Source organism: Delphinapterus leucas, chromosome 16 (assembly GCF_059928025.1).
Source record: "Delphinapterus leucas isolate spDelLeu-1000000601 "Yukka" chromosome 16, BTC_Dleu_Yukka2, whole genome shotgun sequence".
NCBI lineage: Eukaryota > Metazoa > Chordata > Mammalia > Artiodactyla > Monodontidae > Delphinapterus > Delphinapterus leucas.
In genome coordinates, this window is record NC_143144.1 from 13,388,355 (window position 1) to 13,415,042 (window position 26,688).

At 38.9% G+C, this 26,688-nt stretch overlaps 1 protein-coding gene across 1 annotated transcript in view; it reads right to left on the minus strand.

Moving 5' to 3' along the window:
- The window catches only part of LOC111163991 (uncharacterized), a 37,283-nt gene extending 10,852 nt beyond the window's left edge, over window positions 1-26,431 (minus strand). The window contains exons 1-4 of the mRNA XM_022553245.3: window positions 26,020-26,431; window positions 23,707-23,765; window positions 11,742-11,868; window positions 11,386-11,481 (exon numbers count right to left, since the gene is read on the minus strand). Of these exons, the coding sequence (XP_022408953.3) occupies window positions 11,386-11,481; window positions 11,742-11,868; window positions 23,707-23,721 (238 nt within the window). The 5' untranslated portion in view covers window positions 23,722-23,765; window positions 26,020-26,431. The remainder of the gene's footprint in view (window positions 1-11,385; window positions 11,482-11,741; window positions 11,869-23,706; window positions 23,766-26,019) is intronic.
- Between the last annotated feature and the right edge of the window lie 257 nt (window positions 26,432-26,688).

Consider the following 26,688-nt stretch of genomic DNA (forward strand, 5'->3'; position numbering starts at 1 on the left):
CAGAAAGATAAACCTCTGTAATACAGCTTTGGGAGGACAGCTAAAAGCTGAAAATGGAGCACAAATACTGAGAAAATTCTCCTGACGTGAAAGATCCAAGAACCACGGAATAATATCAAACACAGCCACATATAAGTAACTGGAGTCGCAGAAAAAAAAGGTAGAAAAGATGAAAGACATCAAACCATGTATTTGAGAAGCTGAGAAAACAACAAAAAAGAAAAATACAGACAAAACAAAGCTAAACCTAGAAACATCAGAGCCAAACAGTTGAAAACCAAAGATAAAAAAAGTCTTGGGGCTTCCCTGGTGGCGTGGTGGTTGGGAGTCTGCCTGCTGATGCAGGGGACGCAGGTTCGTGCCCCAGTCTGGGAGGATTCTGCATGCCGTGGAGCAGCTGGGCCCGTGAGCCATGGCTGCTGAGCCTGCGCGTCCGGAGCCTGTGCTCCGCAACAGGAGAGGCCATAGCAGTGAGAGGCCCGCGTACCCCAAAAAAAAAAAAAAAATGTCTTGGAGGCAGCTAGAAAAACCAGAACATTAAATACAGAAGAACAAAGGAGGAAGTAAGAGTGTAAGCCAGAAGACAGTGGATCAGCTCTTTAAAGTAAGGACAGAAAAAAAAGTGCCAATCCAGAAATCTGCACTCAGAGAAATTCTATGCTTCACAAATGAAGATTAAATAAAGGCCTTTTTAGACAAATAAAAGCTGAGAAAATTAACTGCCAACAGGGATTCCCTGGTGGCGCAGTGGTTAAGAATCTGCCTGCCAGTGCAGGGGACACGGGTTCGAACACGGGTCCCACGTGCCACAGAGCAACTAAGCCCGTGTGCCACAACTACTGAGGCTGCACTCCAGAGCCCATGAGCCACAACTACTGAGCCCGCATGTCACCACTGCTGAAGCCCACGTGCCTAGAGCCCATGCTCCGCAACGAGAAGCCACCACAGTGAGAAGCCTGCACTGTGAAGTGAAGAGTAGCCCCCACTTGCTGCAACTAGAGAAAGCCCGCATGCAGCAATGAAGACCCAACACAGACAAAAATAAAATAAATAAATTTACAAAAAATAACTAACTGCCAACAGACCTGTGTTACACGTAGTACTAAAGGAAGTACTGGAGAGAGTAAGATAAACAAAGAAATAGAGTGCTGAACATGGTTTTTAAAAAGGTAAATAAAAGACTTTTTAATCACTTTCAAAGATGATTGACTGTCTCAAGCAAAAATATTAATTATACATTGTGGGGTTTCTAAGTAAAAATGTATGGCTACCACATCACATAAAGTGGGAGAAGGTGACAGGAGTATATTGTTATAAGACTGTAAGACCACATGTAGAATAGTATACTTAGACTGTGATAAACTGAAGATGTACACAGTGTACCACAGGGCAACCACTTAAAAGATAAATTAAGACAGAGGTATTACTAATAAGTAAATAGTAGAGATAAAACAAACAAAAAACTCAATCCAAAAGAGATTTTTTTTTTTTCTGCACCAGGCGGCTCACGGAATCTTAGCTCCCTGACCAGGGATCAAACCTGGACCCTCAGCAGTGAAAGTGCAGAATCCTAACCACTGGACTGCCAAGGAATTCCCCAAAAGAGATTTTAAAAAGGAAAAAAGGGGGCGAAAAGGATAGATGAGACAAATAGGAAACAACCGTGAAATAAATTTGAATCCAAACATACAAAAATTATGTTAAATTTAAGTGGTCAAAATACTCCAATTAAAAAGTAGAGGTTTTCACATTAGATAAAAAAGACCCAAACATATGCTATCTGTATGAAATCCACTTTAAATATAAAAGAATGGGAAAAGGTATACCATGGAAACATTAACTAAAAGAAAGCTGGAGTAACTATAATAATATCAAAGTAAACTTTAAAACAGAGAGTTCTCTCAGGGATAGAGAGACATTACATAATCATAAAAGGATCAATCCATCAAGAGGACATAAAGATCCTAATATGTATGCATCTAATAATTCTTCAAAATTCATAAAGCAGAAACCAATAGAACTGAAAAGGAGAAATAAACAAATGCAAAATTATAGCTAGAGACTTCAATACTGCTCTCTCAATGTGTCACAGACAGAGCTTTTAAGTGTTATACCCCAATCCCATTTTCCCATTGCCATGTGATTTTTAATATACTATTTTGCATAAAACAATGATTTTTAAGGAATGCACACATCCTGTTTTAACAGAATTCACTGTATTACTATATTCCTTTCCATGTTTTTAGCCTCCCCTTATCAAGAGATATAGCCTTTCTGTGTTGCTCAGATTTGTAACTGTTAAGGTCTGCACATCCTAACTAATTGCTATCAAGTAAGTTTTTGCTTTAAATTCTGTGTTCTAGGATCATCCACTAAGATAACATGTATGTTTATTTCCCCACATATAGGCGTCTGTGAGGGGTTTTTTTCCACAGATGGCAAGTCTCTCTTTTCTTACTTGTCAGAGAAACAATAGTGCTACTGAAAAACATGGCTTATGTGTCTATTTCCACACATAGCCTTAGTATGTCTGATTTGCAGAACCAAATTGTATCCAAAAAGGCTCCAGCTATCCTGTGCCCAACATTGTAGTTAATCTAAACATTTAGGTTTCACACCTCAGAGCGTTTACTTTGTCCCTGATAAGTACTTTGTCAATTCCTTTTAGTGTCAGAAATGCTTTTGTTTTTTATCCATCTGCTGATACATACACTCCTGCTTGATTTTTTCAGTGATTTTGCAGCTTCTATATTTGTACTGATGTGGGACTTTAGATGTTCTCTAGTGTTATTAAATGGAGTTTATATTGCTCACTTACTTTAATGTTTCTGGATGATTTGCAGGCAGGGATAGAGACAATGCTGACTTCACACATTCTTCTTTGAAGAAGTTCACTCTGTCCTTTAAACACTGTCTTCTCTTGGCTACAGGACACCACATTCTGTTTCCCCCTAATCTCCAAACTGCTGCTTCTCTTTTTTCTGCTGAGTCATCTCATTCTCATGGCTTCTGAAAGGTAGTGTCCCAGGGTACAGCCTTCAGGCCTCTCAAATCTGTGCATTCCTTCTCCTAAGGAGAGATGTTATCTAATCCCTTAGCTTTAAATACTGCATTTTAAAACTTTAAATATTGCCATGGCTGATAATTTCCAAATAAATATCTCCAACCTGGACTCTCCCCTAATCTACCTCTGCTTATATACATACCCATATGTTTATTCACAAGTAAACTTGGATATTTTATAATCACCTGAAATTTGGTATATGCAATTTAAACTCCTAATAACTCCTCCCAAATTGTTTCTCTCCAATTTTCCCAATCTTGGCAATTGGTGCCCATTCATCCAATTTTTCTGGATGAAATCCCTGGAGTCTTTCTTGACTCGTCTCTTTCTCTCACATTCCTTGCCCAATTCAAGAGCAAATCTTATAGGTCCCACCTTCAAACTAAATCCAGAAGTCAATCACTTTTATTCTTCCTCACTACTTCCAACCAAGGGTAAGCTACCATCACATTTACAGAGATTAAAATACTATTCTGACTGATGTTCCTGCTTTCAGCCCTCTGCCCTCAATAGTATTTTCTTTGCTCAGCAGCCAGAGAAATCAATTTAAAAAAACATATCAGCATATGTTGCTTACTGGGTTAAATTATACCAATGGCTTCTCATCTCACTCAGAATAAAATCAAAGTCCTTATCGTGGTCCAAATGGCACCACATAATTTCAGCTCCCATTACCTCTACAATGCCAACTCTTTCTACCCTTCACTCACTCATTTCCCCCAATCCACAGTCATATTTATGTGTCCTCAAAAACACCAAGTATATCCCTGCCTTGGTGGACTGACATTTGATGTCACCTCTGCCACCAAGACTCCCCATGATTCTCATCCTCATTTTATTCAAGTTGATAATATTAGAAAGGCCTTCTTGACCTCCTTTCTAAAATAAAATACTCCATCATTCTTAACCTTTTCTAATTTCCTAGCTATTTACTGGCACATTTAAGTGTATATATGTGTAATTGTTTGTTTCTTATCCTTCTCTCCCTATCAGAATGCAAGCTCCATGAGGTCAGGGGCAAAATTTAGTTCACTGATATATTTCCAACACCTAAAACCAGAGTAATGAACGTAGGTACTCAATATCTGTTGAATGAAAAAACGGGGGCGGGGCGGGGGAGTCAAGATGGCATACTAGGAGGATGTGGAATTCACGTCTCCTCACAACTAGGGCACCTACCAGGCACCAGTGGGGGACCGCAGACACCTAAGGGGCCAGAAGTAACCCCCAGTGACTGGGTAGGACATGGGGCTTGGGGGGAGTAAAGGGGGAGGAGAAGTGGAGGCGGCAGAAAACTGGCGCTCCTGAGGGGTGGCTGGGGGAGGGGAAGTGATACCACGCGGGAAGGAGAAATTTGGGGAACCAATGGGACGGCAGAGGATCAAAAGGGAGCGTGGCCAGGTTTCCCCTGCCCACTTGGACCCCCAGGAATCTGCTGAGATCCCAGGCCTGATCCTCTGCACACCCAGGCCTCCTCCAGCTGCCCAGATCCTGAGGGAGTGGGTGGGGGGAAAAGGGGAGCAAAAGTAAAGGCTGGACCTCTGGGACCGGCACCCCTGAAGGGTGGCTGGGGGAGGGAAGGAGTTCCTACACCCAGCAGAACCCACCCACGCTTAGCGGTCCAGTGGCTACGGGGAAGATGGTGGGGGAGGGGCATGAAGGAATGGAGGGGAATGGGGCCAGCGCTTTCCCTGCCCACTTAGGCACGGGGGAGCCTCTTGGGCTCCAGGGCCTAATCCTCTGCCCTCGGAGCCTCCCTCCTGCCGTGCAGAGCCCAAGCCCTGCCCCTGCACCCCCACCCGGGGCCCCACCTCTGCACTCGGAGACCCCCTCTGAGACCCCCTCCAACGGGCTGGGCCTAAACCCTGCCCAGGCACCCTCACTCAGGGCCCTGCCTCCAAACTCTGGAACTCTACATTCCAGAGGCCCTCCTTTCCACCTGCTGCCTCTCCCCTTCTAAGCAGGTCCGAAGCAGAGGCCCCACCCCACACTCAAATGTCACCCCATCTATGCCCCACCCCACACTTGAACGTCAGCCCGCCAAGGCCCTACCCCATACTCAAACTTCACTCCCCCACCTGCCTAGGTCCTGCCCCACCCAAAATCCCACCCCTGCCTAAGTTACAACCCCTGCCTAAACTCTGCCCCCAGAGTCGAGGCTTTTTTTTTTCTTTTCTTTTTTCCTCTTTTAGACTGGGGTTCTGTTTTACCTTGTTGATTCTTTTATATTTTTATTTTTCCTAATAAGTCTTTTATTTTTCTAATTTTATTTTATTTTTTATACTTTGTTAGTGATCTCTCCTTTTGGCTTGTTCCCCACCCCACCCCCTTTTTTTTTTCTGTTGTGGTTTTATTTTACCTTGCTGCAGTTGTTTCAATTACAGTTTTAGTTTTCCTAATATATTTTTTACCTTTCTAATTTTATTTTGTTTTTTATTCTTTGATATTATACTGCTCCTTTTTTTCTTTCTTTCTTTCTTTTTTTTTTAACCGCGCCACGAAGCTTGCGGGATCTTGGTTCCCAGTCCAGAGGTCGGGCCCAAGCTCCTGTGGTGGGAGCTCTGAGTCCAAACTGCTGGACTAACAGCGAACATCAGACCCCAGGGAATATCAATCAGAGTGAGGCCTCCCGGAGGTCTTCAGCTCAGCACCAAGACCAAGCTCTATCCAACTGCCTGCAAATTCCATTGCTGGGCATCTCAGGCCAAACAACCAGTAAGACAGGAATACAGCACCACCCATAAAAAAAAAAAAAAAAAAAAGAAAAATGAAACAACAAAAAAATGTGTTACAGACGAAGGAGCAAGGTAAAAACCTACAAGCCCAAATAAATGAAGATGAAATAGGCAACCTACCTGAAAAAGAATTCAGAGTAATGATAGTAAATATGATGCAGAATCTCAGAAACAGAATGGAGAAAATACAAGAAACATTTCACAGGATCTAGAAGAACTAAAGAGCAAACAAACAGTAATGAACAACACAATTACTGAAGTTAAAAATACTCTAGAAGGAATCAATAACAGAATACCTGAGGCAGAAGAATGGATAAGTGAGCTGTAAGATAAAATGGTGGAAATAACTCCCAGGGAGCAGAATAAAGAAAAAAGAATGAAAAGAATTGAGGACAGTCTCAGAGACGTCTGGGACAACACTAAACGCACCAACATTCGAATTTTACGGGTCCCAGAAAAAGAAGAGAAAAAGAAAGGGTCTGAGAAAATATTTGAAGAGATTATAGTCGAAAACTTCCTTAACATGGAAAAGGAAATAGTCCATCAAGTCCAGGAAGTACAGAGAGTCCCATACAGGATAAACCCAAAGAGAAACACGCCGGGACACACATTAATCAAACTATCAAAAATTAAATACAAAGAAAAAGTATTAAAGCAGCAAGTGAAAAGCAACAAATAACATACAAGGGAATCTCAATAAGGTTAACAGCTGATTTTTCAGCAGAAACTCTGCAAGCCAGAATGGAGTGGCAGAACATATTTAAAGTGATGAAAGAGAAAAACCAACAACCAAGATTACTCTACCCAGCAGGGATCTCATTCAGATTCAATGGAGAAATTAAAACCTTTACAGATGAGCAAACGTTAAGAGAATACAGCACCACCAAACCAGCTTTACAACAAATGCTAAAGAAACTTCTCTAGGCAGGAAACACAAGAGAAGGAAAAGACCTACAATAACAAACCAAAAACAATTAAGAAAATGGTAATAGCAACATGCATATAGAAAATTACCTTAAATATAAATGGATTAAATGCTCCAACCAAAAGACACAGCTGGCTGAATGGATACAAAAACAAGACCGGTATATATGCTGTCTACAAGAGACCCATTTCAGACCTATGGACACATACAGACTGAAAATGAGGGGATGGAAAAAGACATTCCATGTAAATGGAAATCAAAAGAAAGCTGGAGTAGCAATTATCATATCAGACAAAATAGACTTTAAAATAAAGACAATTACAAGAGACAAGGATACTACATAATGATCAAGGGATCAATCCAAGAAGAAGATATAACAATTGTAAATATTTATGCACCCAACATAGGAGCACCTCAATACATAAGGCAAATGCTAACAGCCATAAAAGGGGAAATCGACAGTAACACAATAATACTAGGGGACTTTAACACCCCACTTTCACCAATGGACAGATCATCTAAAATGAAAATAAATAAGGAAACACAAGCTTTAAATGACACATTAAAAGTTGGACTTAATTGATACTTATAGGACATTCCATCAGAAAACAACAGAATAAAACAACAGAGTGCTTCTTCTCAAGCACTCATGGAATATTCTCCAGGATAGACCATATCTTGGGTCACAAATCAAGCCTTGGTAAATTTAAGAAAATTGAAATCATATCAAGTATCTTTTCCGACCACAACGCTATGAGACTAAATATCAATTACAGGAAAAAAACTGTAAAAAATACAAACATGTGGGGTTCCAAGGTGGTGCAGTGGTTAAGAATCTGCCTGCCAATGCAGGGGACATGGGTTCGAGCCCTGGTCCAGGAAGATCCCACAGGCCACGGAAAACCTAAGCCCATGCACCACAACTACTGAGCTGGCGCTCTACAGCCTGCAAGCCAAAACTACTGAAGCCCGTGCGCCTAGAGCCTGTGCTCTGCAGCAAGAGAAGCCACCGCAATGAGAAGCCTGTGAACCGCAACGAAGAGTAGCTCCTTCTAACCGCAACAACAGAAAGCCCACGCAGCAACGAAGACCCAATGCAGCCAAAAATAAATAAATAGATTAATTAATTAATTAAAAAATACAAACACATGGAAGCTAAACAATATGCTACTAAATAACCAAGAGATCACTGGAGAAATCAAAGAGGAAATCAGAAAATACCTAAAAATAAATGACAATGAAAACACGACGACCGAAAACCTATGGGATGCAGCAAAAGCAGTTCTATGAGGGAAGTTTATAGCAATACAATCCTACCCCAAGAAAAAAGAAAAATCTCAAATAAACAACCTAACCTTACATCTAAAGCAATTAGAGAAAGAAGAAGAAAAAACCCCCAAAGTTAGCAGAAGGAAAGTAATCATAAAGATCAGACCAGAAATAAATGAAAAAGAAATGAAGGAAATGATAGCAAAGATAAATAAAACTAAAAGTGGTTCTTTAAGATAAACAAAATTGATAAACCATTAGCCAGACTTATCAAGAAAAAAAGGGAGAAGACTCAAATCAACAGAATTAGAAATGAAAAAGGAGAAGTAACAACTGACACTGCAGATATACAAAGGATCATGAGACATTAGTACAAGCAACTATATGCTAATAAAATGGACAACCCGGAAGAAATGGACAAATTCTTAGAAAAGCACAACCTTCTGAGACTGAACCAGGAAGAAATAGAAAATATAAGCCAATCACAAGCACTGAAATTGAAACTTTTATTAAAAATCTTCCAACAAACAAAAGCCCAGGACCAGATGGCTTCACAGGAGAATTCTACCAAATATTTAGAGAAGAGTTAACACCTATCCTTCTAAAACTCTTCCAAAATATAGCAGAGGGAGGAACACTCCCAAACTCATTCTACGAGGCCACCATCATCCTGATAGCAAAACCAGACAAGGATATAACAAAAAAAGAAAACTACAGGCCAATATCACTGATGAACATAGATGCAAAAATCCTCAACAAAATACTAGCAAACAAATCCAACAGCACATTAAAAGGATCATACACCATGATCACGTGGGGTTTATCCCATGAATGCAAGGATTTTTCAATATACACAAATCAATCAATGTGATACACCATATTAACAAACTTAAGGATAAAAACCATATGATCATCTCAATAGATGCAGAAAAAGCTTTTGACAAAATTCAACACTCATTTATGATAAAAACCCTCCAGAAAGTAGGCATAGAGGGAACCTACCTCAACATAATAAAGGCCATATATGACAAACCCACAGCCAACATCATTCTCAATAGCGAAAAACTGAAAACATTTCCGCTAAGATCAGGAACAAGACAAGGTTGCCCACTCTCACCGCTATTATTCAACATAGTTTTGGAAGTTATAGCCACAGCAATCAGAGAAGAAAAAGAAATAAAAGGAATCCAAATCGGAAAAGAAGTAAAACTGTCACTGTTTGCAGATGACATGATACTATACATAAAGAACCCTAAAGATGCTACCAGAAAACTACCAGAGCTAATCAATGAATTGGGTAAAGTAGCAGGATACAAAATTAATGCACAGAAATCTCTTGCATTCCTATACACTAATGATGAAAAATCTGAAAGTGAAATTAAGAAAACACTCCCATTTACCATTGCAACAAAAAGAATAAAATATCTAGAAATAAACCTACCTAAGGAGACAAAAGACCTATATGCAGAAAACTGTAAGATACTGATGAAAGAAATTAAAGATGATACAAACAGATGGACAGATATACTATGTTCTTGGATTGGAAGAATCAATATTGTGAAAATGACTATACTACCCAAAGCAATCTACAGATTCAATGCAATCCCTATCAAACTACCACTGGCATTTTTCACAGAACTAGAACAAAAATTTTCGCAATTTGTATGGAAACAGAAAATATCCCGAGTAGCCAAAACAATCTTGAGAAGAAAAATGGAGCTGGAAGAATCAGACTCCTGGACTTCAGACTATACTACAAAGTTACACTAATCAATACAGTATCATACTGGCACAAAAACAGAAATATAGATCAGTGGAACAGGATAGAAAGCCCAGAGATAAAACATGCACATATGGTCACCTTATCTTTGATAAAAGGCCAGAGTATAAAATGGAGAAAAGACAGCCTCTTCAATAAGTGGTGCTGGGAAAAATGGAGAGCTACAGGTAAAAGAATGAAATTAGAACACTTCCTAACACTATACACAAAAATACACTCAAAATGGATTAAAGACCTAAATGTAAGGCCAGACACTATAAAACTCTTAGAGGAAAACATAGGCAGAACACTCTATGACATAAATCACAGCAAGATCCTTTTTGTCCCCCCTCCTAGAGAAATGGAAATAAAAACAAAAATAAACAAATGGGACCTAATGAAACTTAAAGGCTTTGGCAGAGCAAAGGAAACCATAAACAAGATGAAAAGACAACCCTCAGAATGGGAGAAAATATTTGCAAATGAAGCAATTGACAAAGGATTAATCTCCAAAATATACAAGCAGCTCATGCAGCTCAGTATCAAAAAAACAAACAACCTAATCCAAAAATGGGCAGAAGACCTAAATAGACATTTCTCCAAAGAAGATATACAGATTGCCAACAAACACATGAAAATGTGCTCAACATCACTAATCATTAGAGAAATGCAAATCAAAACTACAATGAGGTATCACCTTACACCGGTCAGAATGGCAATCATCAAAAAATCTACAAACAATAAATGCTGGAGAGGGTGTGGAGAAAAGGGAACACTCTTGCCTTGTTGGTGGGAATGTAAATTGGTACAGCCACTATGGAGAACAGTATGGAGGCTCCTTAAAAAATTAAAAATAGAACTACCATATGACCCAGCAATCCCACTGCTGGGCATATACCCCGAGAAAACCATAATTCAAAAAGAGTCATGTACCACAATGTTCACTGCAGCTCTATTTACTATAGCCAGGACATTGAAGCAACCTAAATGCCCATCGACAGACAAATGGATAAAGAAGATGTGGTACATATATACAATGGAGTATTACTCAGCCATAAAAAAGAAGCAAAATTGAGTTATTTGTACTAAGGTGGATGGACCTACAGTCTGTCATACAGAGTGAAGTAACTCAGAAAGAGAAATATAAATACCATGTACTAACACATATATATGGAATCTAAAAGAAAAAAAAAAGGTTCTGATGAACCTAGGGGCAGGACAGGAATAAAGACTCAGCTGTAGAGGATGGACTTGAGGACGCTGGGAGGGTGAAGGGTAAGATGGGATGAAGCAAGAGAGTAGCATTGACATATATACACTATCAAATGTAAAATAGATAGCTAGTGGGAAGCAGTTGCATGGCACAGGGAGATCAGCTTGGTGCTTTGCAACCACCTAGAGGGATGGGATAAGGAAGGTGGGAGGGAGATGCAAGAGGGTGGGAATATGGGGATATACATATGCATAAAGCTGATTCACTTTGTCACACAGCAGAAACTAACACAACACTGTAAAGCAATTATACTCCAATAAAGATGTTAAAAGAAAAAATGAACACATGAGCAATACTTAAGATTAATAAGAATTCATACCTATCACCAGGTGTCCTTCTGTTTAATACAGCCTAACTCACCTGGGGAGCTCTGGCTTGGGGACTCTTCCTCTAATACCCATGGTTGCTCTCCTTGTTCCAACCTGAAGATCAGTTCTGGTTTAGGGATGCAATACCCTGTGAATGGGAAATGACATGGGAATTGCGCTAGGCTCATGGGCTTTACGGCTCCTGAAGAAAACAGAAAATGAAGCTTCAGGGACCAATTTCAATCTATTATTGGGATAAGAAAAATTCTTTATGGTGTTTTAGCAGTCCTTCTTCTTATCACCCTGGATCTCAAGCCTAAGCATCTTCAAACTCAAAAAATTTCCACAGGTGTCAGCAACCAAGACAGGACATGCATACTAGGAATCTACATGGAAAACAATCCCTACCCACTGAGACGAGGTGACTATAGTTCTCCAGCATCACATCCCTGTACAGTGTCCTCTGAGCAGGGTCCAGCTGCTGCCACTCCTCCTGGGTGAAGTCCAAAGTCACATCCTCAAATGATAAGGATTCCTGAAATAGCACATTTGTGCTCAAATTTAAGTAATCAGAATTGAAAGACATGGAGAAGCTACATGAGAATGGTTATACTGTTCACTATTCAGAGTCAATCAAAATACATTTTGGGATGTCTACTTCTGCACTGTACTTGGTTGGACAGGGAGAAATCCTAACAGATATTCCCTACTAATTCCCTCCAGTTATTAATATAAGTTATTGATGCTTGCATGCCATAAAAACTATCCTATTTTGGGGGAATCTGAAGACAAAGCAATGTTACTGTTATCAAGAAGCATATAATCTGAAAAACAGACAAATATACAAGCATATAACTACAATAAGATGTTACTATTGTGAAAAGATGAGCAAAGTTGATTGCGGTTTCAAAGGGGACAAAAGTTCTATTCCTGCTATTAGGGTGGGTTTCACTGAGGAGGTAAAATTCTGAGTGGTTAAACAACATTAGAGTAACATTCATGAACCTGGGGCAACAGCATAACCATGGATACCTCTAAGAATAGTAGTTAAAGGAAAAGCAATTAGCACATAAGAGAGTACCATTTGGGACTATGATAAGATAAAGAGCTATGGAGTTATTCAGGGAGTGAGTTATTGAATACTTTTGGATATAACTCCTGTAGAATAGGGGTGTCCAAAATATCTGCTTACTCTTCCTTCTGGGAAACTTTTTATTTATTTATAAATTGTAAACTTATATTGTCAATCTATATATAAAATTTCATTCTTATTTTTTTAGATTAAAAAAATGTAGGTAGGCATCTGAGTATTTTCTTCCCATAACTGAACAGTCTCATACAATCTTCACTAAGAGTAGATTCTATCTCAAGAAACCCCTTTCTTTGCTCATCTAGAAGGAGCAACTCCTCAACCGTTAAAGTTTTATCAAGAGATTGGAGTAATTCAGTAATATCTTCAGGCTCCACTTCTAGTTGTAGTTCTCTTGCTATTTCTACCATACCTGCAATTACTTCCTCCACTGAAGTCTCAAACTCCTCAAAGTCATCCATGATGGCTGAAATCAGCTTCTTCAAAATGCCTGTTAATGTTGATACGTAGACCTCTTCCGATGAATCACAAACATTCCTAATGGCTTCTAGAATGGTGAATCCTTTCCAGGTTTTTACTTTGCCAGATCCATCAGAGAAATCACTGTCTATGATAGCTATAGTCTTATAAAATGTATTTTTTAAATAACAAGACTTGAACATCAAAATCACTCCTTGACCCATGGGCTGCAGACGCTGTGTTATCAGGCATGAAAACATCATTAATCTCATTGTACATCTCCATCAGAGCTCTTGGGTGACCAGGTGCACTGTCAATGAACAGTAGTATTCCGAAAGGAATCTTTTTTTCTGAGCAGTAAGTCTCAATAGTAGGCTTAGAATATTCATCAAACCATGTTATAAACTGATGTGCTGTCATCCAGGCTCTGTTGTTCCATTTATAGAGCACAGGCAGAGCAGATTTAGCATAATTCTTAAGGGTCCTAGGACTTTGCAAATGGTAAATGAGCATCGGCTTCAACTTAAAGTCAACAGCTGCATTAGCCCCTAACAAGAGAATCAGCCTGTCCTTTGAAGCCAGGCATTGACTTCTCCTCTCTAGCCATGCAAGTCCTAGATGGTATGTTCTTCCAATTTAAGGCTGTTTTGTCTACATTGAAAATCTGTTGTTTAGTGTAGCCATCTTCACTAATTATCTCAGCTAGATCTTCTAGATAACTTGCTATAGTTTCTACATCAGCACTTGCTGCTTCACCTTGCACTTTGATATTATGGAGACGTCTTCTTTCCTTAAACCTCATGAACCAGCCTCTGCTAGCTTCAGATGTTTCTTCTGCAGCTTTCCTCACCTCTCTCAGCCTTACATGGAATTGAAGAAAAGAGAATTAGGTCCTTGCTCTGGATTAGGCTTTGGTTAAGGAAATGTTGTAGCTGCTTTCATCTTCTATCCAGACCACTAAAACTTTCTCCATATCAGCAATAAGGCTGTTTCACTTTCTTATCATTTGTGTGTTTACTGGAGTAGCACTTTTAATTTCCTTCAAGAACTTTTCCTTTGCATTCACAACTTGACTAACAGTTTGGTGCAAGAGGCCTAGCTTTTGGTCTATCTAGGCTTTCGGCATGCTTTCCTCACTAAGTTTAATCTAGCTTTTGATTTAAAGTGAGAGATGTGCGATTCTTCCTTTCACTTGAACACTTAAAGGCCATTGTAGAGTTATTAGTTTGCCTAATTTCAATACTGTTGTGTCTCAGGGAATACAGAGGCCCAAGGAGAGGGAAAGAGACTGGGGAACAGCTGGTTGGTGGAGCAGTCGAAACAGATACATTTAAGTTCACTATCTTATATGGGTGTGGTTTGTGGTGCCCCAAAACAATTACAATAGTAACATCAAAGATCACTGATCACAGATCACCATAACAAATATAATAATAATGAAAAAGTTTGAAATATTGTGAAAATTACCAAAATATGACAACAGACAAGAAGTGAGCAAATGCTTTTGGAACAATCTGCCAAAAGACTCGATGCAGATTTACCACAAACCTTCAATCTGTAAAAAAAATACAGTATCTGTGAAGTGCAGTAAAGCAAAGCACAATAAAACAAGGTACACCTGTATTATACATGACAATGAAAAATGGAAATGGCAAGCGTCTCTCAGTAAAGAAATGGAAAACTAAAATGTGGTATGGTCTCATAATAAAATATTATATGACATTAAAAATTTTAAATTTGGACCAATCTTAAGTACAATATTAAAATTTTTAAATCGGAGGTACAGTAACCTACATATCAAATGAGATAACTGACATAATTCTAAGAAGCATATAAAACAAAATATATATTCTTCCATGATACATACATTTCTGTCTACTTACACAAATAGAATGAGAAATTAATGTATATATATAAACGTATAAACATGTATATGAACAGTGAGTCAAGGATGAAAACCCAGCTGTGGTAGGCTGAATAATGGCCTAAGGATATTCATGTCCTAATCCTGGAACATGTGAATATTACTGTATACGGCAAGAGGGCCTTTGTAGATGTGATTAGCTAAGAATCCTGAAAAGAGAGCATCCTGGATTATCCAGGTGGACGCTAAGGATAATCAAAAGTGTCCTAATAAATAAGAAGGAGCCAGAAAGAGATGTGACTACAGAAGAGGAGAAGGCAATATAAAGAGTTAACTGAGACTGATGTGATATGCCTTGAAAATGGAGGAAGGTGCCACAACAGCTGAAAAAAGCAAGGAAACAGATTCTCCCACCAGAGCCCAGAAGGTACAAGTCCTGTCATCACCTTGTAAGATAAATTTGGACTTCCCTCTAACTTTGTGTTGGTTTAAACCATTAAATCTGTGGCAATTTGTTACAGCTGTAACAGGAAACTAATATACAGGGATACATTAATTGCCAGGAGTCAAAGTCCTTAATTGTTCTGAAGGAGACATCACTAGAGGGGAGAAGGAGGGCTGTATGAAGTTATAGGAGCTGCTAGTAGAGGCTGTGCAGAAGAGCAGGCAGTGGGGTCAAATGATGCAGAGAGGTCAAGTAACTCCAAAACTGCAACATATCATTGGTAACAGACTCTGACCAGGGAAAACAGCAGAGCACAGAACTCTCAGGGCCACATCCCTCCAAAGGAACACAAAAAAACCTGGCAAAAACTATCAGAATCAACTTTAGCAGAACTCTGGAAAATAGACAAAGGTTACAACAATCAAGAGAATGATTAATCAAGAAAAATGCAACTGAAACCTCGTAGGAGGGATCTTGTGTTGTTTTAACTTACCCTTGCTTCGTCTCACCCTCTCAGGCTGTATTAGCTTGCTACGGTTGCCATAACAAAGTATACAGACTGAGTGGCTTAAACAACATAAGTTTATTATCTCACAGATCTGGAGGCTAGAAGTCCAAGATTAAGATGTCAGCAGGGCTGGTTCCTTCTGAGGGCTGTGAGATAAGAATCTATTCAAAGCCTTTCTCCTTGGCTTTCAGATGGCTGTCTTCTCCCTGTAACAACGTCTTGCTGCTATATGTAGCTCTGTGTCCAAATTTCCCTTTTATAAGGACACTAGTATTGGATTAGGGCCCACTCTAATGACCTCACTTTAACCTGACTACCTCTGTAAAGACCCTTTCTCCCAGTAAGATCATATTCTGAGATATCAATGATTAGGACTTTAACATATAAATTTTCAGGAGACAGTTCAACCAGTAACATTTGGTCTTGAAGATGGACTCCAATATTCTTGGTGTAGATTCCTGGTGCCAGAGAGAGCAGAATGGAGTTGTTTCTCAACAATTGGGGTTGTTTGTTTTGAACTGTCTGGTGGAGACCTGAAAAGACTACAGCAGAATGCTCAGAACCTCTCACATCAGAGAAATGACTACATGAAGGGCATTTACTGAAAACATTTAAAGGCAAATGAACCAGCTGCTGCCACTGGGGCAAAGGACGTCAGCTGGAGCAAACAAAAGATATGTCAAAAAAGTCTGTGAAGAAAAGCTGGGGAGTGAAATACTTTGGGGCTTTGAAAAGTTTCCATAGAGTCCTGGAAATCTAGAAGACCCACACATATCTAGGATGAGGCACATGTTCAAAAAAGACCTGACAAAATCCTAAGCTCTCAACTCTGGGTGACTATCAAGCTCTGTACAAATAAGAAGTGAGGGTGAGGGAAGAATTTTAAACTGCCCAGTGTGGTGTTGAGGATATGCTCCAATACACACAAACCCTACAGTAAGGACTGGGGAGATTTTTAGTTTTGTTGACTCCAGGCACTTAAGGAAATCTCTGTTAAATCACTAGTTGAGCACTATGTAAATGGGACAGAGATTTCAGTAATGACATGCAACAAAGAAGACAGTCTTTACAAAAATAGTTTAGACATTTACAAAACAAACAAAAAACTATGCCTCACACAACAGTAACAACTCTGAGGGTTGGGGAGGAGATCTGATCTCTGAATTAACACATTATAATATTCAAAATGTCCAGTTTCACCAAAAAATTATAAGGCAGTTAAATGAGAAAGTACAGCCCTTTCACAAGAAAAAAATTCACAGACACCTTCCCTGAGGAGGCCTAATCTTTGGATTTACTAGACAAAGATTATAAATCAATTGTCTTAAATAAGGTTAAAGAAGTAAAGGAACCATGGGGGGGAAATTAAAGGAAACCAGAAGAATGATGTTCCACCAACGAGAATATCAACAAATAGAAATCCTGAAGTTGAAAAGTACAAAAATTGAAATAAAAACTTCAGTAGAGGGTTCAATAGCAGATGTGAACAGATGGAAAAAAGAATCAGCAAACTAGAAGATAGGTAAACTGAAATTATACAGTTTGAGAAAGAAAAAAGAATAAAGAAAGATAAACAGAGCCTAAGAGACCTGTGGGACACCATCAAGCACACCAACATTTGCATATTGGGAGTACCAGAAGGAAAGTAAAAGACAGAAAAAATATTTGAAAAAATAAAAGCCAAAAACCTCCCAAAGTTGATGAAAGACATGAACCTACACATCCAAAAAGCTCAAGGAACTTCAAGTAAGATACGCACAAAGAGACCCACTAAAACACAGTATAATCAATTGTCAAAGATAAAGAGAATCTTGAAAGAAATAAGAGAGAAGTGACTCATCATGTACAGAAGATCCTGAAAAGGAATATCCAATTTCTTATCAGAACCATGGAGAACAAGAGGCAGTGGCATGCATATTAAAGTGCTGAAAGAAAAACTTTCAATGAAGAAGTCTATATTCAAAAATACTGTTCTTCCAAACAAAGAGAAATTAAGCCATTCTCAGATAAACAAAAGCCGAGGGAGTTTGTTGCTAATAGACTTGTCCTTCAAGAAAACCTAAAGAGTCCTTCAGGATAAAATGAATGGAAGACACTAACTTAAAGCTAGTTAAAGAAATAAAGAACACCATTAAACTATAAAGGTAGGGACTTCCCTGGTGGTCCAGTGGGTAAGACTCTGCGCTCCCAATGCAGGGGGCTCAGGTTTGATCCTTGGTTGGGGAACTAGATGCTACATACATGCTGCAACTAAGAGTCCACATGCCACAACTAAGGAGCCTGCATGCCACAACTAAGAAGTCCACATGCCACCACTAAAGGTCCCACATGCCCACATGCTGCAACTAAGACCCGGCACAGCCAAAATAAATAAATAAAATAAATAAACAAACAAATAATTTTAAAAACTATAAAGGTATATGTGAAAGCCAATATTATTATTTTTTGGTTAATAACTCCTTTTTTTCTCTATCTAACTTAAAAGACAAAAGCATAAAACAATAATTACAAATCTATGGCACATGGATTAGATCCCTAGGGTTGCTATGACAAATTCCCACAAACTGGTGGTTTGTAATGAGAAATTTATCCTCTCATAGTTCTAGAGTCTAGACGTCCAAAAGCAAGGTGTTAGCAAGGCCATGCTCCCTCTGGGACTCTAGACAGAAACTTTCCTTGCCTCCCCCTTATTTCCGATGGTGGCCAGCAATACTTGACATTCTCTGGATTGAAGCTGCATTACTCCAATCTCTGCTTCTGTCATCACATGGTGTTCTCCCTGTTTGTCTCTATCCTTCTGATACTGTGATACAGTAAGGAATATAGATATATTTTGGTCTTTGTCTCTGACAGGAGGAAGGAAATAATAAAGATTAGAGGAGAGACAAATAAGTGGGGGAAAAAAATAGAATGAACAAAACCAAAAGTGCTTCTCTAAAAAACAATCAACAAAACTGACAAACCTCTAGCTAGACTGACAAAGTAAAAAAGACTCAAAATATTAAAATCAGAAATGGAGACATTACTACCAACCTAACAGAAATAAAGAGGGTTATAAGACAATACTAAAAACAATTTACGTCAAAAAATTAGAAACTTAGATTAAATGAATTAATTCCTAGAAACACAAATAACCAACTGATTCAGGAAGAAATACAAAATGTGAATAGCAAGCAAAGAGATCAAATCAGTAATCAAAAACTTTTCAACAAAGAAAAGTCCAGAACCAGATGACTTCACTGCTGAATTTTAACAAACATTTAAAGAAGAATTAACACTAATCCTTCCCAAACTCTTCCAAAAAGAGGAAGAAAAACCCTGAAAAACGTTTTTCAGACCCCTGAAAAACGCAGGGGTTAGGGGTGATGACCTCAGTGTGGTTGAAAATCCGAGTATAACTTCAGAGCTATCCCTCCTTATCTGCGGTTCTGCACCTGCAGATTCAACCATCCATGGATTGTGTAGTACTGTAATATCTAGTATTGAAAAAACTCTGCATATAAGAGGACCCATGCAGTTTAAACCTGTGTAGTTCAAGGGTAAACTGTACTTCTTAACTAATTCAGTGAGGCCAGCATTAATTACCCTAATATCTAAGTTAGATAAAGGCATCACAATAAAATGAAATTACAGGCCAATATTCCTTATGAATATAAATGTAATATCCTCAACAAAATACTACAAAATTGAGTCCAAACAACATATTAAAAGGATCATGGGTAATTCCCTGGCGGTTCAGTGATTAGGACTCCACACTTCCACTGCTGGGGGCAAGGGTTCCATCCCTGGTTGGGAAACTAAGATCCCACAAGCTGCGTGGTGCATTATGAATGAATGAATGAATGAATAAACAAACAAATAAATAAACAGATCATGAATCATGATGAAGTAGAATTTATACCAGGAATGCAAGAGCAGTTCAACATGAGAAAATCGATTTAACATACCAAATGAAGATGAAAAATCCCCACATGATGCTCAAGTGAAGCAGAAAAAGCACTTGACTACATCCAAAACCTTTTCAGGATAAAATCACTCAATAAACTAGGAATAGAAGTGAACTTCCCAACCTGATAAAAAGGCTTTTATGAAAAACCCATAGCTAGTATTTAATGGTAAAAGACTGAAAGCTTTCCCACTAAAATGCGGAACAAGACAAGAATACCCACCTTGGTCACTTCTATTCAACACTGTAAAAGAAGTCCCAGCCAAAGAAACCAGGCAATAAAAAGAAATAAAGCCATCCAAATTAGAAACAGTGAAGTAAAACTATCTCTGTCTTTAGATGACATGATCTTACACACAGAAAATCCTAAAATATCCATCAAAAAATTATTAGAGCTAATAAATTCAATAAAATTGTAGAACACAAGATTAACACACAAAATATCAGTTTAATGAACAATCCAAAAGTAAATTAAGAAAACAACTGTACTTACAATACCATCAAAAAGAATAAAATACTTTGGAACAGAGTTAACCAAGGAGGTCCAAGACTTGTATACACTGAAAACTACAAAACTTTGCTGAAAAAAATTAAAGACCTAAATAATGGAAGGACACTCCTTGTTCATGGGATAAAATAATATAGTCAAGATAAGAAGACTCCCCAGTGTTCCACAAATTCGATGAAAAATCCAACAACCTTTTTTGCAGAAATGGACATGATCTTTATATTCACGTGGAATTGCAAGGAACCTCGAATAGCCAAAACAACCTTGACAAAGAAGAACAAATCAGAGGACTCACGTGTTCTGACTTCAAAACTTGCCACAAAGCTAGAGAATCAAAACAGTATGGAACTGGCATAAGGGTACACATATAGATCAAGTGAACAGAACTGAAAATCTGGGAAAAAACCTACACATCTCTGGTGAACTATTTCTCATCAAGAGTACCAAGACCACTCAACGTGAAAAAAACAGTCTCTTCAACAAACGGTGTTGGGACAACTGGATATCCACATACAAATATATGAAACTGGACCCCTTCCTCATGTTATATATGCAAAAATTAACTCAAAATAGATCAAAGACCTAAATGTAAGAGCTAAAACTGTAACACTCTTAGGAGAAAACACGGTAAATCTTCATGATCTTGGTTTGGCAATGAGTTCTTAGATATGACATCAAAAGCACATACAACAGAAGAAAAACAGATAAACCAAACTTCATCAAAATTAAAACCCTTGGGCTTTCCTGGTGGTGCAGTGGTTAAGAATCCTCCTGCCAATACAGGGGACACGGGTTTGAACCCTGGTCTGGGAAGATCCCACATGCCATGGAGCAACTAAGCCCATAAGCCACAACTACTGAGCCTGCGTTCTAGATCCGAGCCGCAACTACTGAGCCCGCGAGCCACAACTACTGAAGCCTGCGTGCCTAGAGCCTGTGCTCCACAACAAGAGAAGCCACTGCAATGAGAAGCCCACCCACCGCAACGAAGAGTAGCCCCCGCTCGCTGCAACTAGAGAAAGCCCGCTCGCAGCAACAAAGACCCAACGCAGCCAAATATAAAATAAATAAAATAAATTTATAATAAAAAGAATCAAGCACCACTAAACTAATTTATTTTAAAAAATTAAAACTCTTTTTGATTCAAAGTATATACTATCAAAAGAATGAAAAGACAACTCAAAGAATGGGAGGAAAAATTTGAAAATCATATAACTGATAGAAGCCTAGTACCCGAAATACTCTTATAATAAACAACCCAATTTAAAAATGGACAAAGGACACGAATAAATATGTCTGCAAAGTAGTTATAGAAATGTCCAAGAAGCACACAAAATGGTGCTCATTTGTCATTAGGGAAAAGCAAATCAAAACCACAATGAAATACGACTTCGCACACACTAGGATGGCTATAATAAAAAAATACAGACGTTAACAAGTGTTGCTGAGGATGAGGAAAAACTGGAACTCTCATATATTGCTGGTGAAAATGTAAAATCGTGCAGCCACTGTGAAAAAGTTTGGTGGTTCCTCATTACGTTAAAAATAATTAACATAGGACCCAGCATTTCCACTTCTAGGTATATACCCATAATTGAAAACAGGTTTTCTTTTTTTTTAATGAAATACAATTATTTAATGAGACTATTCAAGACTGGAAAAGATGCAGTGATACAGGCAGAAAACAGGTTTTCAAACAAAAATGTGCACAAATGTTGACGGTGGCCCTATTCACAATAGCTGTAAGGTGGAAACAACAAAGATGTCCATCAATTGATACCTGCATAAACAAAATGTGATACCTCCATACAGTGGAATATTGAGTCATGAAAAGATATGAAATCTTGGTAAAAGGGTACAAATTTTCAGCTATAAAATGAAAAACGTCTGAGGATCTAATGTATAACATGGTGACTACACGGATAACATTGTATTGATTGTATAATTGAAATCTGCGGAGAACTTAAATGTCTCACAAAAAAAGAGAAAAATATGTGAGGTGGTGGATGTGTTAATTTACTAGATGGGAGGAATCCTTTCATAACATATATGTATATCAAATTGTCATGATATGTACTTTAAATATCTTACAATTTTGTCAATTATACCTTAATAAAGCTGGGGGGTGGGGAAGGAATGAAGTCTGATACATGCTGCAATATGGATGAAATTCGAAAACATACTAAATGAAAGACACAAAAAACACATACTGTATAATTACATTTATGTAAAATATCTACAAGAGGCAAGTTCTTAGAGTCAGAAAGTAAATTAGTAGTTGCCAGGGACTGCGGTAAAAGGGGAATAGAGAATGACTTTAAAGGGTATTAGGTTTTATTTTGGGATGATGGAAATATACTGGAACTAGATAGTGATGATGGTTGCACGATACTGTGAATGTATTAAACGCCACTGAAATGTACACTTTAAAATGGTTAATTGTTTACGTGTACTTAAACAATATATATTATTGGTGACTTTCACTGACCAAATTCCAGCAAATGATGAGGCAGAATCCATTCTGCATGAAGCAGATTGAAATGTGATTAGGTGCAGAAACACCTGCCAGAAAATCTTCTCTTAACTGAACACTCTACATACTGAGCAAGACAAAGAATTTTAGAAATTTATTTTAAGGACATGCAGTCAATTTATTCTGTAGATGTTCTAGTTTTATGCAGGGGTGGGCCCCCAAAAAAAACCCAAGACCATCAGAAAGCTGTCTACATGAGCATCAGTAATATGGCCTCCTGAAAAATCTCATTAACTGGGTTTTGCTTGGTACCATCTTTTGCATCCATGGAAGAATAATTACAGGCATTTATTTCATGGTTGCCACCAAAAGGTTGTTCATCATTTACAGGGAAAGAAACAAAAGGTTTTTTTTTTTCTTCTTTCAGCTTTCAATGTCAGACAATCTTTTGGCTCCAAAAGGAATCAGGCAGCTTTATTCACATGATCAATAAAAGCCATGTAACATAGTCTTTTTTTTGACCATGACTACCAGAATGGTCAGAAATATTTGCAGCTCTAATGAGAACCTACTCTATAGCTCAGGGAACTCTACTCAACGCTCTGTGGTGACCTAAATGGGAAGGAAATCCAAAAAATAAGAGGGGATATAGGTATACATATAGCTGATTCACTTCGCTGTACTGTAGAAATGAACACAACATCATAAAGCAACTATACTCCAATAAAAATTAATTTTTAAATAAATAAATAAATATTTGCAGCTTGAATTTGGTAACCACATAATTTCTTATGATCTGTGTGTATGTGTCTCCTTGCCAATTCTGCTCTAGTGACCTGCTATTCCAATGCTACTGGCCTGTAGACCTCAATATCACCATCACCTGCAATCTCAGGCCCCATTCCATGTTTTGCAGACTTTCCAGGTGATTTTAATGCACATTAAAGTTTGAGAACCATTATGCTATGCTGTTTCCCTCAGTTTCATTTTATCTATTTCTACTTTTCCATTTCAAGTATAGGAGTCATTAACCTCATAAAATACATTGTTAAACAGTGTAGAAAGACTTTAACAACTCACATAAGATTTCTTCATATTATGCTGGTCTTGGAAAAATGTTGAAATCTCTGAAGGTATAGCTGGGATAGAAAGAGAGGAATAAAGTCATTAGAGATATAGACTGCCTGCAACTCCTGGATTTGCCTATTTAAATGGCTACAAAAATAGCCTGGGTAAAATGCTTCTATGTGGGAGAATATCCTTTTCATCCTGGAGAAGGGGCAGGAAGGGACATATGAAAAAAAGTACTCACATGTCTATGTGTGACTGTGATATGGTCATGCAGAGTTTGGGTATGCAATTTTTCACTGGGTGAATGTAATTATTTTCTACTTTTTTTAAACAATATATGTACCCCTTTATTTCAAAGAAATTAAAAAATTACAAGGAAATTGGTCAAATAACAATACCCTAAATGAAGGAACACTAAGCTTTCATTAATATATACAGCAAATGTTGTAATGTACACATATATTTTCTTATTTACTGCTTGAGGTAGAGAATTCACCCAAAGCTACGGAAAAAGGGAAGGAGGCACTTCAAGTCTACTTTTTAAGTGTTTTTCTAAAGTATGTGTATAGATAAACAACAAGGACCTACTGTATAGCACAGGGAACTATAAAATATAGTTATATATATAAAGCTATTCAGTATCTCGTAATAATCTATAATGGAAAAGAATCTGAAAAAGAATATATGTATGTGTAACTGAATCACTTTGCTGTACACCTGAAACACTGTAAATCAATGATACTTCAATTTTAAAAATCAACTAATTAAAAAAAATTTTTTAATATGGATAAAAGTAAAAAAAAAAACAAAAAAGTATATATAGATCCTCAAAAGACTGCCTTTTAAGAAACATTTTACCAATGATGATGCAGCAGCAACCGGCCTGGGTATCAGGAGACTCAACATCTACTCTTGGCTCTGCCACTAACACAAAGCCAGGGAAATTCATTTACACCTTCAGGACCAATTTTTCCCAACTTTTAACAAGACAAATAGAAAGTTCTTCTTATACTGTTTTGTATAAGAAAATCATCAGCGTATTTTTAGATGCCAGATTCACTGTGCTAAGAGCTCAGAATCTGGGATGAGTGAGTGAAAAATAGAGAGTGTGGGTTTAACTGGGATTGCTAAAACAGAATTCATTCCAATCTAGCCTGTAAAGCTCCTTTCCTCACACCATGTCCTCAAAAGCTCTCCAGTGAACTTGTATTTCCTGAGTAGCCTAACCCTCCTTCATTCCTCTCAGCCCAGTTCCCCTGCCTTCTGAAAACTGGTCCAGACTTTCCTCCATCAGGCAGCCTGTGACGACTTCTGAATGTGGCAACATCCAAATCTCACTCATTCTGAGCAGGCGGTGCAAACCTGGGATCTGCTCCCTTCTAGGAACTACTGCCTCTGCTAAGACACTTGCTCAAATGGTGGAGTGGTTCTCTCCCACGTCAGATTCTGTTCCTAGAGACTCCTCCTTACTTCACAAGAGGTACTTTATTCCAAGGTAGATGAGAAATGCACCTAAGGAACAAATTCATTTTCATTGGAACCTTCACCCAGGCCCGCAGTTCAGCTCTTAGTATCCATTATTCCATAGAATCTCAGGTCGGACCTTCAATAAACTTAAACCAAGGCTGCTCAGAACACAAAACTAGACTGTTACAGAACTAACTCAGAAACAATTATGTTGTCTGTCCCCAGGACTCCGAAGACATCTAGAAATCCCAGAAACAGAGCTGTTACATGGTAATACTCAACCGTTCAAATTATTTCTTCACACGTCAAATTATTTTTGCTAAGTTCTGGGGAGGATGCAGTGCTGGCTTTTATAACCAAGACAGTAAATGCGAAAGACCATGACATTCGGAGAAAATCTGAGTACGTCTTCTAGTTTGTTATCTGATAGTTTTGTGGCTTTGTCTATATAACTGTCCTCTGAGTCTCAGTGTTGTAATCTGCTACAGTGGGGAGAGTTATACTGACCTAAGTGACAGGTTGTGAGCCATAAAGTAACGAGTAAGAAGAATTATTTCTATGAACCACGGTAGCTAACATTTACTGCCAGGCACTGTGCTATGGTATTTAATCCTCTGAACAACCCCACGAGGCACATGTTATTAATATCTTGAGTTTCACAGACGAGAAAATGAAGTCTCACGTAGGTAACTTTCCCAGATAATTCCTTTTATACCTAGTTCTGCCCTGCACCCAAGCTCCCCTCAAACCCGCCCCCCACTCGCGGGCAGGGCGCACCCATCACGCATGTGCACATGCCCCACTCCCGTGGCCGCAGAGACCAGGCGGCCTGCGTCGCGGAATTTGCAGCCTCACCGAGGTCTGGCGTCCCCACGCCCGACGCCGACGACTTCTCCAGAAAGAAACTCCGCCAAGGCCGCCACCTCCTGCCCTCTCAGGTTCTTACGCCGCGGGTCCTGCTCCTCCCCACCTTCGAGCACCGCAGTCCCCCCGCCTACTCCCTTGAGCCGCGCAGGGCCGTCCCCTCCCTCCCCCCGGCCCTCGGCCAACCCTTCTGCCTCGCCCGCCACTCCCACTAGGGCCGCACCAGCTCCCTGAGCGGCGCGCAGACCCGCACGCTCGGTGACCGTCTGCCACAATCGCCCCGAGGCTTTCTGGAGGCAGCGCCTCCAGGCTATTAGACATGCGCAGAAGGAGACGCAAAAAAGAGACCGGTTCCCATGACCATGCGCGGTGAGCTCACGAACTTCCAGACACCATTTCCCAGAAGCCTGCTCGCCCAGTACCTTGAAAGAATTTCGGTAACATTTTTGTTCCTTAGCAATTCAGAGATTGTGGGCTAGGGTTATCACTTCTACTGTATGCAGCCCTGAGTTCTTTTAGTACCTCAGAAAAACAGTCTCACAGCCAGTGTGCCTTTTAAACACCAGGCTACCCAAGGAAGCAAAGTTGTAAATCAATGTGAATTATGAATATGAACAGCAACGTTACTTTAAATACTAAGAAATTAAATGAATTAAATAC